The sequence below is a fragment of the Macaca mulatta genome, chromosome 17, assembly GCF_049350105.2.
Source record: "Macaca mulatta isolate MMU2019108-1 chromosome 17, T2T-MMU8v2.0, whole genome shotgun sequence".
Taxonomy (NCBI): Eukaryota; Metazoa; Chordata; class Mammalia; order Primates; family Cercopithecidae; genus Macaca; species Macaca mulatta.
Genome location: NC_133422.1, coordinates 23,201,241 through 23,214,555, shown reverse-complemented (window position 1 = coordinate 23,214,555; position 13,315 = coordinate 23,201,241). Strand labels below are relative to the sequence as shown.

At 35.3% G+C, this 13,315-nt stretch overlaps 1 protein-coding gene across 12 annotated transcripts in view; it reads left to right on the top strand.

Moving 5' to 3' along the window:
- Positions 1-13,315, top strand: part of CCDC122 (coiled-coil domain containing 122) — a 39,854-nt gene that overhangs the window by 4,656 nt on the left and 21,883 nt on the right. For 2 of the 12 annotated variants that reach the window (XM_077973602.1, XM_077973601.1), the window contains exons 2-6: positions 586-671; positions 4,922-4,949; positions 6,017-6,178; positions 6,705-6,814; positions 12,129-12,527. In XM_077973602.1, the coding sequence (XP_077829728.1) occupies positions 6,133-6,178; positions 6,705-6,814; positions 12,129-12,527 (555 nt within the window). In that variant the 5' untranslated portion in view covers positions 586-671; positions 4,922-4,949; positions 6,017-6,132. 12 annotated transcript variants of the gene reach the window in all.

The following is a 13,315-nucleotide window of genomic DNA, read 5'->3' as shown; positions in this document are numbered from 1 at the left end:
ATATGGTCTGGCCATTGTCCATTGGCATATTCAGTCACCTACCCTAAAGCCAGGATGATCTCATCTCAAGATCTTTAACCCAGTTATATCTGCAAAACTCCTTTTTCAAAATAAGGTCACATTTGCAAGTTCTGGGAGCTAGGACATGGATATATCTTTGGATGTGTGCGAGGGCACCATTTAACCCACTATAAACTTCCTCTTGGTTTAGAAATCATGTTTACTTATTTAGAGGGGGAGGAAAAAAAGACCTTGCCTCTTGCCTCTCTGAATGAGACAAGCAGGTGGGTTATAACTGGATTTCACCAAAGGTCTATATAACTTCTGTCCCAGAGGTAGAAATCTTTTTGAAACAGTTGCTTAGACATCCTTTAAAGCTTGGATTTGAGTTGCAGACCAACTCCTTTATGTCTGCACTCCAAAACAAGAGATGTTTTGGTAGTCCAGTACTGTCTATACATTCAGCAAAGCCCCTCCTTTGGTAGAAATCTAGAAGCAGTGTGGATAATGTATGAATGTTGCCTATATTATCTTGGATAGGGAGGTAAGGAACAGTACAAACCCTCTGGTTTCTTTCTTTTTCAGTGCCCAGAAACTCTAATCTCATTGCCTGACCAGAAAAGGAAGTAATCCCTAGTGTCAGCAGATTCAGCGGTATGGGTATATGATAGGTATACAGTTTATTTTTAATTATTCAATTAATTATTTTCGGATGACTCTGATGATGTTCTAACTTATCTTAAAAACGTATTTGAAAAGACAGTCTTGTCTCTAAAAGACTGTTTCCTTAATTTATGCAATTCTAATGAATTATCGGTAGATGGCAGTAATTTGTTTTCATTTTTCTTTTCATTGCACAATAGAAATCTGGGAAAAAACCCAAAACTTTTCCAATTTTACGGCATGAATTTTATGAATAGTTGGTTTAAATAAATATTATCCAAGAGTTCTTCAATTTATGTTGCTATAGAAATAGAGATCAAGAAGTACTAGTTACTTTATTTTTATTGTATAAATCAAATTTTCTTTATTCTTTAGGTTACTTTATCAAATACTTTAAGGAATACAAAAATGAATAAAACACTGTGTTTGCCTTCCCGGTGCTTACAATCTAATGTGGAAAGATACTATAAAATAATGAAAATAATAAAAATAAAAATCTGTTGAGTATTCATTGTGGGACAGGAATCTGCTAAATGCTTAACATGCATTATTTCATTTAGTCTTCACAATCACCCTAATGAAGCAGGCACTAATATTGTTTCCATTTTATGGGTAAGGAGTCTGTGGCCCAGGTTGGAAATAATTTTCCTAAAAAGTTAATAAGTAGTGTAATTTAGATTCAAAACTAGCTCTGTCTTACTTTAGACCTATACCTTTATTTAAAATGGCATAATAGAAATACTGAAACAATTCTTCTAAAAAGAGAAAGACCATATCTTCCCAGAAAGATCAAGAAAGACCTCCTAAAGAAAAAGCCATCTAAATGGAATTGAAAGATTGGCTGTGATGTTGACATGATCAGAATAGTGCTTTTGGAGCATCATTCTGTTAGAAAAGGGCAAATTGGAGTGGAGATAGACTATAATTAGACACCTGTTATATGCCAGGCACTTGTAGACCTCTGCCATCATGGAGCTTACATTAGTAGAAGGATATGGAGATGTCAGTGGTGATAGATGCTGTCAAGAAAAATGAGGCAGGGCAAGGAAACAGAGGGTGAAAGAGAGAGTTATCAGAGAAGGCTTCTCTACTAAGATAGTATTTCAAATTGGTAAGGAGTGATTGGATTCCAGTATAATTTAAAGGTAGAGCCAATAGGCTTTGCCAAAAGAACTGCATGCAGCTCGTAATGGAAAAACAGTGAAGGTTCTGGCTCATCTTTTGAGTAGGTCAATAGGGCCAGCACCCTTGGAGTGTTAAGGATTTCTCAAAGGGCCTATGAAACATCAACAATAAGATATCCTTTATTATTGCCTTGGGCAAGTCTAGTTGAATTGCCTTGGGCTCTATACCCTTGTAGAGACCTCCCTGCTAATGAATTCAGGGTTTTTGGCCTAAAGAACAAGAAAAATGAACTTATAATTTACCGAGATAGAGAAGACTGTGAAGGTGCAGGTTTAGTGGTGGTAATAGAGTGGACAGAGGAATCAAGAGTTCAGTTTGGGACATACTGAGTTGAAATGTCTATTAAAAATCCAAATGGAGATATCAGGTTAGCAATGAGTATGAGTCTGCATCTCAACAGGAATGTTCAGGGTAGAGATATAATTTGGGAATTGTCAGCCTACAGGTGGATTTTAAAGCCGTAAAACAAGATGGCATCACATGTAGAATAAGTATGAGAAAAGAAGGAAGCCTGAGGACTGAGCACTGGGAGGTATAACATAAGTAGAAAAGACGAGAAAGGACCAACAAAGGAAACCAAGAAGTATGGTGTTTCAAGAAGGCAGTTATTATCAAATGTGTTAAATGATGTCAATAAGTCAAGTAAAATGAAGACGGAACTTGTTCATTGAATGTGGCAATGTGGAGCTCACAGATACCGTGATAAAAATCTTAAAAGCATAGTGATAAATAACTGGTTCTAGTGGGTTCAAGAAGAAAGAGGAGAGGAAGTGGAGAGCAAGGATCTTGGCTTTAAAGGGGAGCAAAGAAATGGGTCAGTACTGAAGGAGGTTATGGTGTCAAGCAAGGGTGGTGGTGGTAGTGGTTGTTGATTTATGATGGGCTGTTAAGAATAATACGTTTGACCAAGTAAATAGGGAAATTCTATTGAGGGGCCATTCAAAGAAGTAATGTCTATGAGAAGGGAGTACAAAAGTAGAGGACTGGCCTTAGATAGGAGCAAGAACACTTTATTGCAAGAAAACAGTATGCTGGTATACAGGTGCAGGTACAAAATCTGGTAGATGGGTAATTTACCATCTTCTCTGATTTTTTTCTTCTATCTCAGTTAAATTAGAAGGTAAATTATCAACTCAAAGGAAGGGAAACGAGGTGTGGGAGGTTTGAAGACAGAGGATAAAGAGTGAAACAGTCATCTACATAACTTGGTGCATCTTAAGAGCCTAGGATCAAGGTCCCACTTGACATAAAATGGTCTTGAATTTAAAGTGAGTCAACAGCATAGTTGTATGTCTTTCTTTAAGCATATTCAGCTACTTGAGTATAAGCAAAGCAGCTGGTTGGGATTCTTCCAGGGAATTAGGACAGGGAGTGAGCTGTAAGGGAAATGAGGGTGAAAGCAAAGGAATCTAATCGAAGTAAGGAGGGAAGAATATATGAAGGGTTGAGGGAATGTGTAAAGATACAAGAGTCGATGGACTGGAAGTCTTGCGGGGTTAAACAGCACATAATGTCAAAATACTAGATGGGATAAGCTAGAAAAATAAACAGTAGTTTGAATCTGAGATTATGGATGAGGTACAGTTATACTCTATGGGTTGCTGGGGAGAATAAATGAAAGAAGACCTCGAAACAACTGAGAGTTCAGGGTTTTAGATATACCATTTGTGTGGATATTGAAATTCCCAAGGAAATACGGGAGAGTAGTGATAGAGGAACAGTAAGTCAGATGCTATAATCTAGGAATGAGCCTTCCAAGACCTGGATGACAGCTGATAACAACAAGGAAAGATAAAGCCTATGTAGTCTATGGCCTGAATTTCAAAGAAACCAGAGAGGGTTTTAGAGAGAAGAAAAGGAAATATGGTGGCAGTGGAATGGAGAACAGAAAAAAAAAATGTTTCATCTCCAGACTTAGTGGCTTGAGAATGAGGAAGCTATGTCTTCGGACTTCAGTTAAAGCCAAAAGGTAAAAGGGAAGTTCACTGAAAAGGTTGACAATAGAAAGGACTTTGCGGAAGATGGCCCATGAATTTCAGAAGTCAAAGTGGAAGGATAGAAAAGGGTTGGGGAGTGGGTAATACAGCATCACACTAAGGGGCTTACCAAGCTGAATAAGGATGGGTTCTCATGATGAAGAATGCTGGCTTCTTCTGAAGACTGAAGTTAATAAGGAGGTAGAATTTAATGGGAATTATGCCCACAATATTTTAGGCAGCTTATGGAAATTGCACTGTGATTTGGGGGAGAGAGAAATGGGGACTCACCAGGAAGGTAAGTTACCTAACAGGAATTTACTGCTAGGTGAGAGCATGAAGAACTCATTGGATTACCTCTTCAGGCATGCAAATTGTCTCCTTAGGCCATTGGAGGCCTGTTGGAGCTGCAGCAGCTCTATAAATGCACTTTACCAGAATAGTTTCCCAAAGAAGAAATGTAGATGGTAGTAGTGGGAATAGAAAGAGTAAGTTGATGAAAGTGATGTTTTAGCATCATAGGAATACAAAATGTAGTGGACCCTTGAACAACACGGGTTTGAACTGTGCAGGTTCACTTACCGGTGGGTATTTTAAGCCAAACTCGGATCAAATATACAGTATATGCGGGACTTGAAATCCCCATGTAAGGAGGGCCAAGTTTTCATGTAAGTGGGTTCTGAAGCACTGACTTTGGGACTTGAATATGCACAGATTTTGATATGAAGTGGGGAAGGGGGTGACTTGGAACCAATCCCCTGCATATACTGTGGGATGACTCTAGTTTTATTCTGGAGTGATATATGGAAGACATAATTCTTCCCATAAAAAGTCATAATCTTGGTAGTCTATCATAGTCTAGCATTAAGAGCATGAACTTTGGAACCAAAATACTTGAATTCAAATCACATGTCTTACATTTAATGGCTCTCTTTGGATAAATCCTTATATCTGTGTACCTCACTGTACTTTCTTTCGTAAAATGAAAATTGTAATAATATCTACCTTATAGGGTTAAATGAGTTACTATTTTTAAAGTTCTTTGAATACCATCTGGCACAGAATAAACACTATATAATTTTTTTTTTAATCTAAAGCACTTGGAACAGCAGTGACTAGCGCAAAGTAAGTATAAGTTTTTACCATTGTAATTAATTGAGAGAACTGACAGTATATACTGAAAGTATAGATGTAGAGGGCATGCATTTTTCAAGGTAGATATATTTAAGGATGAAGTCTGTGATGGTAAAACCCAAATGAAAGCGCTAGAGAGAAAATCAGGTTTGGATTCATTAGCACTAATCTGGGACAGTTCTGTGTGTTGAGCAAAAAGTATGTAACGTGAACGGAGTAAATGGCTCAGCTTCAGGGAAGACTTCATGAAGGAGTAGGTTTGAAGTGAGAGTTGAAGGAAGTGACATGAAGAAACAGGAAAGAATTATAAATTTCAAGGAATGGTTATGATAATCTGCTAGGTAAGCCCTCATAATTTCTTTAGCTTGGTTGTATATTTCTAGATAGATTTGATCTCTACACAGGAAACGATTTAACTTTGCTTGTCTTTTTTGTTGCATATATATCAGGTTTCAATCCTTTAAATTTTTTTGGACACATGTAACTAGTACATGGATCTTTGTAGTTAATTGATCTTTAGAAAGGTATTTAGTGATTTAAGGAGAAAAATACTTATTCCTCCTATCGTTACTCCTAAATGAAGAGTAGATCAAAATTTGCTTTGGGCTTACTGTGTCCAGAATAGCACTGGACAGGAGTGCTATATTCCCTGGATTCCACACCCATAGCAGAAGTTGTTAATCATTGTTGATATCATTTCTCACAGATTCTGGTTATAGTCTCAGAATCTATTTCCTCATAGTACTGGAGTTACATACTATTAATACTAACCCAAATTAATTATGCAGTGTATATCAGGTACTATTCTAAGCATGCTATATATATTACTTTAATTATTAGAACAGCCTTATGAAGTTTTAAAGATGAGGTACTGATGATCAAAGAAGTTAAGAAACTTACTCAAGGTCACAACAGTGGAAAAGCAGAAGAAGCAAAATTCAAATACAGTTCTTCTTTCATTCCAAAATCACTAAACCATTGTATTCTAATTCTTGGTACTAATGGTGAAATGTCATTGACATCCCTGTGACATGTTTGACAATTAATTTACCTTTCAGGGTCACCAGTATACAACAGGAAAAAACAAAAGTGAAAGATTATCAATATAGATTATTGAGTAGGAGTAAAGAAGGTAAATCAAAAAGGGGAAAAGAGGAGATTACAGACACAGAAAATGTCAGACAACAAAGAAAGGAAGAGTCAAGGATTTCCTAAAAAAGGTGATGAAACAGTCTTACGAAATGAATAATTAAAAGATCAGCAACAACAAAAAAAGTAGTCTGGTAGGATAATTGTGTTAAAATTGATAGCAAATTAGAATAGATGGAAGCAGTTACATTTAGCCGGGACAAACATATACAGTGTTTAAAAAAGGCATACTAACCTGAAAATACAGAATTATAATGAGAATGCATCAACTGTAATTGCTATAGAGCTGTTATGGTAGCACTATAATTATAGTATATGTGCAAGTGGTCTGGATAAAAAAATTAGGACAATCAAAATATTTATACTGTTCCATAAAGGAACAGGTATAACATTGCAGTAGGCAACTTTGAATTGCCTATTATTGTTGCCTTTACTTTTGGTTTTGTTTATATCAGCAAGGGAAAATTCCTAATTCTAAATTTAGTTTAGAGGCAAAAGCATCAAATATTTAATGATTTTGAATAAAGAAACATAACTTTCTTAAAATAGCTGTATTTTAATTTTTATTATATACTTTATTCTTTTGTCTAATTGTAGATAACCAAGACACAAGTTCGTTAGCTGATGCTGTAGAGAAAGTTGCAAAGCAACAACAATCACAAGCATCAGAGATAGAAAAAAACAAAAAAGTTCTGTTCAGTTTGAAGGTAACTTCTTTATATAGTCTTTTAAATGTCTTTACTTTCTTTAAAAGTAAATGACCAGGAGGTTATTAAAAATACTTATTACTGGGAGTCACTTTTAAAGTTATTCTCTGTCAATTATTCTGTTCTCCCTAAGTAGAGTTTACTTAGGGAGAGTATTCCAGTTTTATGGAAAATTTTACACTCCCAACATATAAAGATTCAACAGTGTCATTGCAACTGTAGGATAAGCATATAAAACCTAACATGTTAGATAGAATTATTTTACATTCCCTTATTTGATAGTTTTTCCTAAAATGCTGAATTGAAGGAATGTTAAGTTTTAAGCCAGTGTTTGTAAAGCTATGAATTGTGAGTTATTTGTTGTCAGTGAACATTTCAAGTAGCCTCCCTCTATGTTCCTTTCCTTTTTAAATATATTTATAATCCTACTACAGGGAATATGGGAGCCATACTTGGTCTTCGCATGCAACATAATTAGATATAACTATGCTATGTGAATATGACTAAAGAAATGAAAATGAAAACAGTATCTTGTGCTCTGTAACGATTGTTATTAAATATATCATAGAAATGAGAAGAATAGGCTCAGGAGCTGAACCGCCTAGTTCAAATGGCCAGATTTACTACTTCTTGTTCCGTGATTGAATTTGTTGTGCTCCTGTTTCCTTAGTTGTAAAATAGAGATAACAATAGGACGTGCCCATAAGCTTTTCATGAGGATTAAATGAGTTAATGTGTTTGGTGGGGACCAGGTGGACATGGTACTGGTAGGGCCCTATTTGACATTGGCTTTAAGTATCATTGGCTTTAAGTGCATCAGCAGATACATGATGACAATAATTGTATTATGGTGATATGGATTTCTTATAAATATTTGTATTATGTTAGTCACTTCTAGAAAAGAATACAGCTATACAGTAGAATGTAATTCAAAAACTAATGTCATAGTTTTGTAAAGAAATTATTTTGTAAAACTTTTCAGTCTTCAAAGAGTTTCATAGACTTTATTCCATTTATATTGAGAGCCTACTTTGTGTTAAGCATTTTGCTGAACATTGTCTTCTCTCTCATGTTACTTACCATCTGTTGGGAAGACAAAGAAGTAAACAAATAATTACATGTAGAGTAGTAGTGTCGATGATAGAGGCATGAACGCAACACAGATTTAACACTAGAGAGAGAGTGATCCCAAAATAAATGATGTTTCAGTTGAGTTTTAAATGGCAGCTGGAGTTCATCTGAATGATTAGGTATCTAGGACAAGTTTAAAGGTTAGGGAGTAAGGAAGATAATATTCAAAATAAAAAGGACCTAAGGATATTCACAGAGGATATTTGCAGAGGCCTGAAATAGCATTGGTACATTCCTAGAACCATAAATAGTTTGATGGTAAAATAAATTACAGTACGTTTTGAAAAATCATGGAAGATATATACCACGATAAGAAACTTCAACTTTATTCTAAAGTTGATGAGAAGCATTTGACAGATTTTAAGCAAGAAGCAAATAATTAAATTTATATTTTAGAAAGAATTCTAGATACATAAAAAGCATTTATTATAATCCAATATCCATTCATGATAAAAACTCTCAGCTAATTGGAAATAAAAGGGAACTTCCTTAATCTAAGGAAGAACAGCTACGTAAATTCTCTAACCAACCACATACTTAATGGTGAAATAATGAATGTTTTTCTCCTAAGATCAGGAACAAGACGAAGATGTCTCCTCTTACTTCTATTCAAGATGGTACTGGCAGTTCAAGCCCGTATAGCTATGCAAGTAAAAGAAAAAAACTCATTCCGTTTAGAAAGAAAGAAGTAAAGCTGTTTTTATTCACAGATGACATTATTTTTTATTTAAATAAAATCCCAAGGAAGCTATAAAAAGCTACTAGAACTAATAAGTGAGGTTAGAAAGATTGCAGGGCACAAGATTAATATATAAAACTATAGTGTATTTCTACACATTGGCAAGAGAAAATCAGAAATTAAAACTTCAAAAGCAATACTACTTACAATGCCAACAAAACTATTCAATACTTAGGGGCAAATTTGACAAAAGGTTTAAAGACCAGTATGCTGAACACTGTAAAACATTGGTGAGAAAAATTAAAGAAGGCTTAAATGTAGAGGTATGTCATTTTTATGAAACAGAAGACTCAGTATTGCTAATATGTTAGTTCTCTCAGTTTTATTTATACATGAAACGCAGTCCCAGTCAAAATTTCAGGAGGCTTTTGGGAGAGAAATACATAGGCTAATTCTAAAAGTCATATGGAAATGCAAAGGACTTAGAATATCCAAAACAATTTTGAAGAAGAAAAGTGTTGGAAATCTTACACTACCTGGGACATTTTCTAACACTAACAACCAATTTTCTGATTCTCTGGATGCCAACTGTGTGTCCAATGATTGGATTCTGTTCTGACACTACAACAGTTTTCCCTTATTTGCAGTTTTGCTTTTGCAGTTTCAGTTAGCCACAGTGAGCTGAATTCTAAAAGTATTAAATGGAAGATTACAGAAATAAACAATTTGTAAATTTAAAATTGCAAGTCATTCTGAATAGCACGATGAAATCTCGCACTGTCCTGCTCCATCCTGCCTGGGACATGAGTCATCCTTTTGTCCAGCACATCTATGCCATATGAGCTACCCATTCTTTAGTCACTTAGTAGTCGTCTCAGTTATCAGATTGATTGTGGCAGTATCACAGTGCTTATGTTTAACTAAACCTTATTTTACTTAATGGCCCCAAAGTATCAGCGTAGTGATGCTGGCAATTCAGATATGTCAAAGAGAAGCTGTAAAGTACTTACTTTAAGTGAGAAGGTGAAAGTTCTCAACTTAAAGGAAAGAAAAATATCATACACTGAAGTTGCTAAGATCTATGGTAAGGACAAATCATCCATCTATGAAGTTGTAAAGAAGGAAAAATAAATTCCTGGCTGGGCGTGGTGGCTCACTCCTGTAATCCCAGCACTTTGGGAGGCCGAGGCAGATGGATAACTTGAGGTCGGGAGTTCGAGACCAGCCTGGCCAATATGGTGAAACCCTGTCTCTACTAAAAATACAAAACAGCCAGGCATGGTGGTGCACGCCTGTAATCCCAGCTACTTGGAAGGCTGAGGCTGGCCAATCACTTGAACCTGGGAGGCAGAGGTTGCAGTGAGCTGAGATCACACCACTGCACTCCAGCCTGGGCAACAGAACAAGACTCAGAGATTCCATCTCCAAAAACAAAAGAGAAAAAGAAATTCCTGTTAATTTTGCTGTTGCACCTCAGACTGCAGAAGTTACGGACACAGTGTGTAATAGTGCTTAGTTAAGATGAAAAAGACATTAAATTTCTGGGTGGAAGACATGAACAGAAAACATGTTCCAAATAACGGCCACGTGTTGCTCCAGAAGGCACTAAGTCTATATGAAGACCTCAGCAAGGGATTTTCTGAAATAAGTGACACTAAGTAAGGGATGGTCACACAGATTCAGAAACAGGTTTGGACTGAAAAATATAAAAATTAAGGAGAGACCAAGTCTGCCAATAAAGAAGCTGCTGCCATTTGACAGCAGCTTCTCCTATCTTACAGTACAATAAGATAGGAGAGAGAGACCACATTCACATAACTTATAGTATAGCATTATAATTATTCCGTTGTTATTATCTTATTGTGCCTGATTTATATGTTAAACTTTATCATAGGTATGTATGTATAGGAAAAAAAAACATAGTATATATAGAGTTCAGTACTGTCCATGGTTTCAGGCATCCACGGAGGTCTTGAAACATATTCCGCCTAGATAAGGAGGGACTACTGTATCTATCTGGAATTAGCATCAGCTCCCAGAAGATAAAGGGTTCAGTCCCATAAGACTGCCCCTGCTTCATGTGCCAGTCACAAGTCCCAGGCTACCCATACTTCTGACCAACTGGCTATAAAATCAGAGGTTCTCACCTTTCCATTAACTAAGTTGGGTAACATAGGAGTATGATAATTTGCATTTTTGGTCCCAATTTTTCATCCCTTAGTCTATCCGTACCCTTTGCCATATATTATAATGCTTTCCCATAATGGATGGACACACTTCCACCCCTTGACTCTGGGTTTGATTATGTGACTAGCTGGGGTGTTATCAGATATGACTCAAACAAAAGCTTTAAAAAACTCTTCCATAACTGAATTTCACTCTTCTGCATCTACTATTATCATGACATGCCTGGGTTGGCCCATTGGAGGAGAAGATACATATAAAGCAAAGCCAAGACACCCCTGTCAGCCCAGTTAAAGCCAATTTAAATCATCTTACAATCAGCCAATCCCCAGACACTTGGGCAGATTCAACCAAGATCAGCAGAACCACCTAGCCAACCCTTGCTTCTCCCAGGCTTATGAACTACCTAGACAACCTCAGCTGCTCCTAGTCATGTCAGCAGTATATACTTATGTATTATTGTATGCTACTGAGGTTTTGTAGTTCTGGCAACAGATAATTGATACAAGGAGTAATTGGCTGTGTTGTAGAAAGGATTCATTCAATTTTTGGATATGGTGAATTTGAGGTGGCCAGTGGCGGCTGGGTGTAGAACTCAGCAGCTACTTACATTCTGTGAATCATCAGCAGATATGTAGCTGAATATGTAAATTTGGATGAAATTACCCAAGGAGCACATATAGAGAGTGAGAAGAGGAAATTATGATGAAGACCTATATTTGAAGGAACTGTTGAGATTGAGAAGGAATTCTCAGAAATTTCTAAGGAGAACCGGAAAAGACTGGTGGTGTGAAAACTAGGCTTTAAAAAGAAGGCAGCAGTTAGGAATGCAAAATGTCCCAGGGAGGCAAAGTAAATATCTTTATACTCATTTTACAAATGGAGAAAAGTGTAGTTTGAATGGGGTAACAAAGTTTGTTATGCATGATCATACAAACTAGTAAATAGCAATAAGGGTGTTAGAACCTAGATCTTTTGATTGTTAACTCAGGTCTTTATCATTTTTTATCATATTGTCTTTCCTGAGTGTGTACTTCTGATGCCTGTAAATAAATTAGTAAAATTATTATAAAGTATCTTACATATATAAAATGTCAAGATAAAACATGAGATAGAACATTAAAAAATATGTAACTGAGATCCCTTCTGAAATTATAAAATAGTGTTTATTGCATGTTTCCTTTTATTCATCAATTTTTAATATCTGATAAATATATTTTTATGAGTGATTTTTCCTATATTCATATGGATTAAAACATTGATTTTCCTCTCATGTTTAAAATTTTGAATAAATAATGATAATGTTAAAATATATTACAGAATGAACTTCATGAGCTTGAAAAACAAATAGCAGCTATCTCTGCAGAAACTAAAGGAACAGAAAGACAAATTTATCAACAAGATGCTGCCATACAGAATACCAAACTTCACTGTGATAGCCTGGAAACTCAAATCAAATCTTTACATTCAGAAAATGTAAAGCTTAAATTTGACATAGAAACAGCCCAAGAAGATTTTGAGGAACACATGATAAAATATAATGCATATTATGCAAAAATAAAAGCACATAAAAATAGTTTGGGAGAAGTAGAAAGCAAATGGTCATTTATGACCGAACTCCATGAAAAACGAGATTTTGTTAAAAAATTAAAGACGATGAAAGAAGAACTTATGCAAGATCTTCAAAATCCAGGAGGGAACCGAATAACACAAGTACAGGTGTGGAAAATTACTTAGTAAAACTATTTTTTCTATAACTCCTTTTTTGCAAGTACATACATTAAATGGTAAATTTATTGTGAAGTTAATAAAATGCCCATAGCTGTTCTATTACATTCAGAAACTATTGTCACAATTGAAAAAAACTTGGAATAAGTACATGTGTTATATAACAACTACCTTAGATGCTCAAATGCGTAAAGGAAACATCCACAAATCCCCTGGATTTATAAAAATACATGGTCAGATAAAATCACAGTGAAGAATTAATCTATAATCCATTGTCCATTGTTGTAGAAAATGTAATTCACAAAAATGTTGAAGCCTTAGCTTCTATGCCAATGGATCCAGACCAATTCAAATCAATTTAGTACACTTAACGCTGTTATGCAAGCAATCTAAATTAATAATTGAAGCTTAAGCATCTTACTATTTCTCTGTTATTTAAAGACGATAGAAGACACCAACTTAAAATATTGATCATTTCTTGCTAGAGAATTAAAAAGTGTCTTTTACACTGTTGTTGGGCAATTGCCACCATAAGTACCACTTTCCTTTTTGTCTTATTTCATTTGGTTTTTAGTTCTGTTTCAAATGTAAGGTTTCTTTACATTTTCTTTAAGTAACAGTTCTTTATTTTTGTATTCCTATAGAAGTAATATTCTAATGCTATTTATCAAAACTAAATTTTGATTTGGCTAGTTTTCTTAAATTAGAGAAACACTGAAATATTGGATTTATATTGATCATCCTTTTTTGACTTCTATATTTCAAATGTTGTCAACATA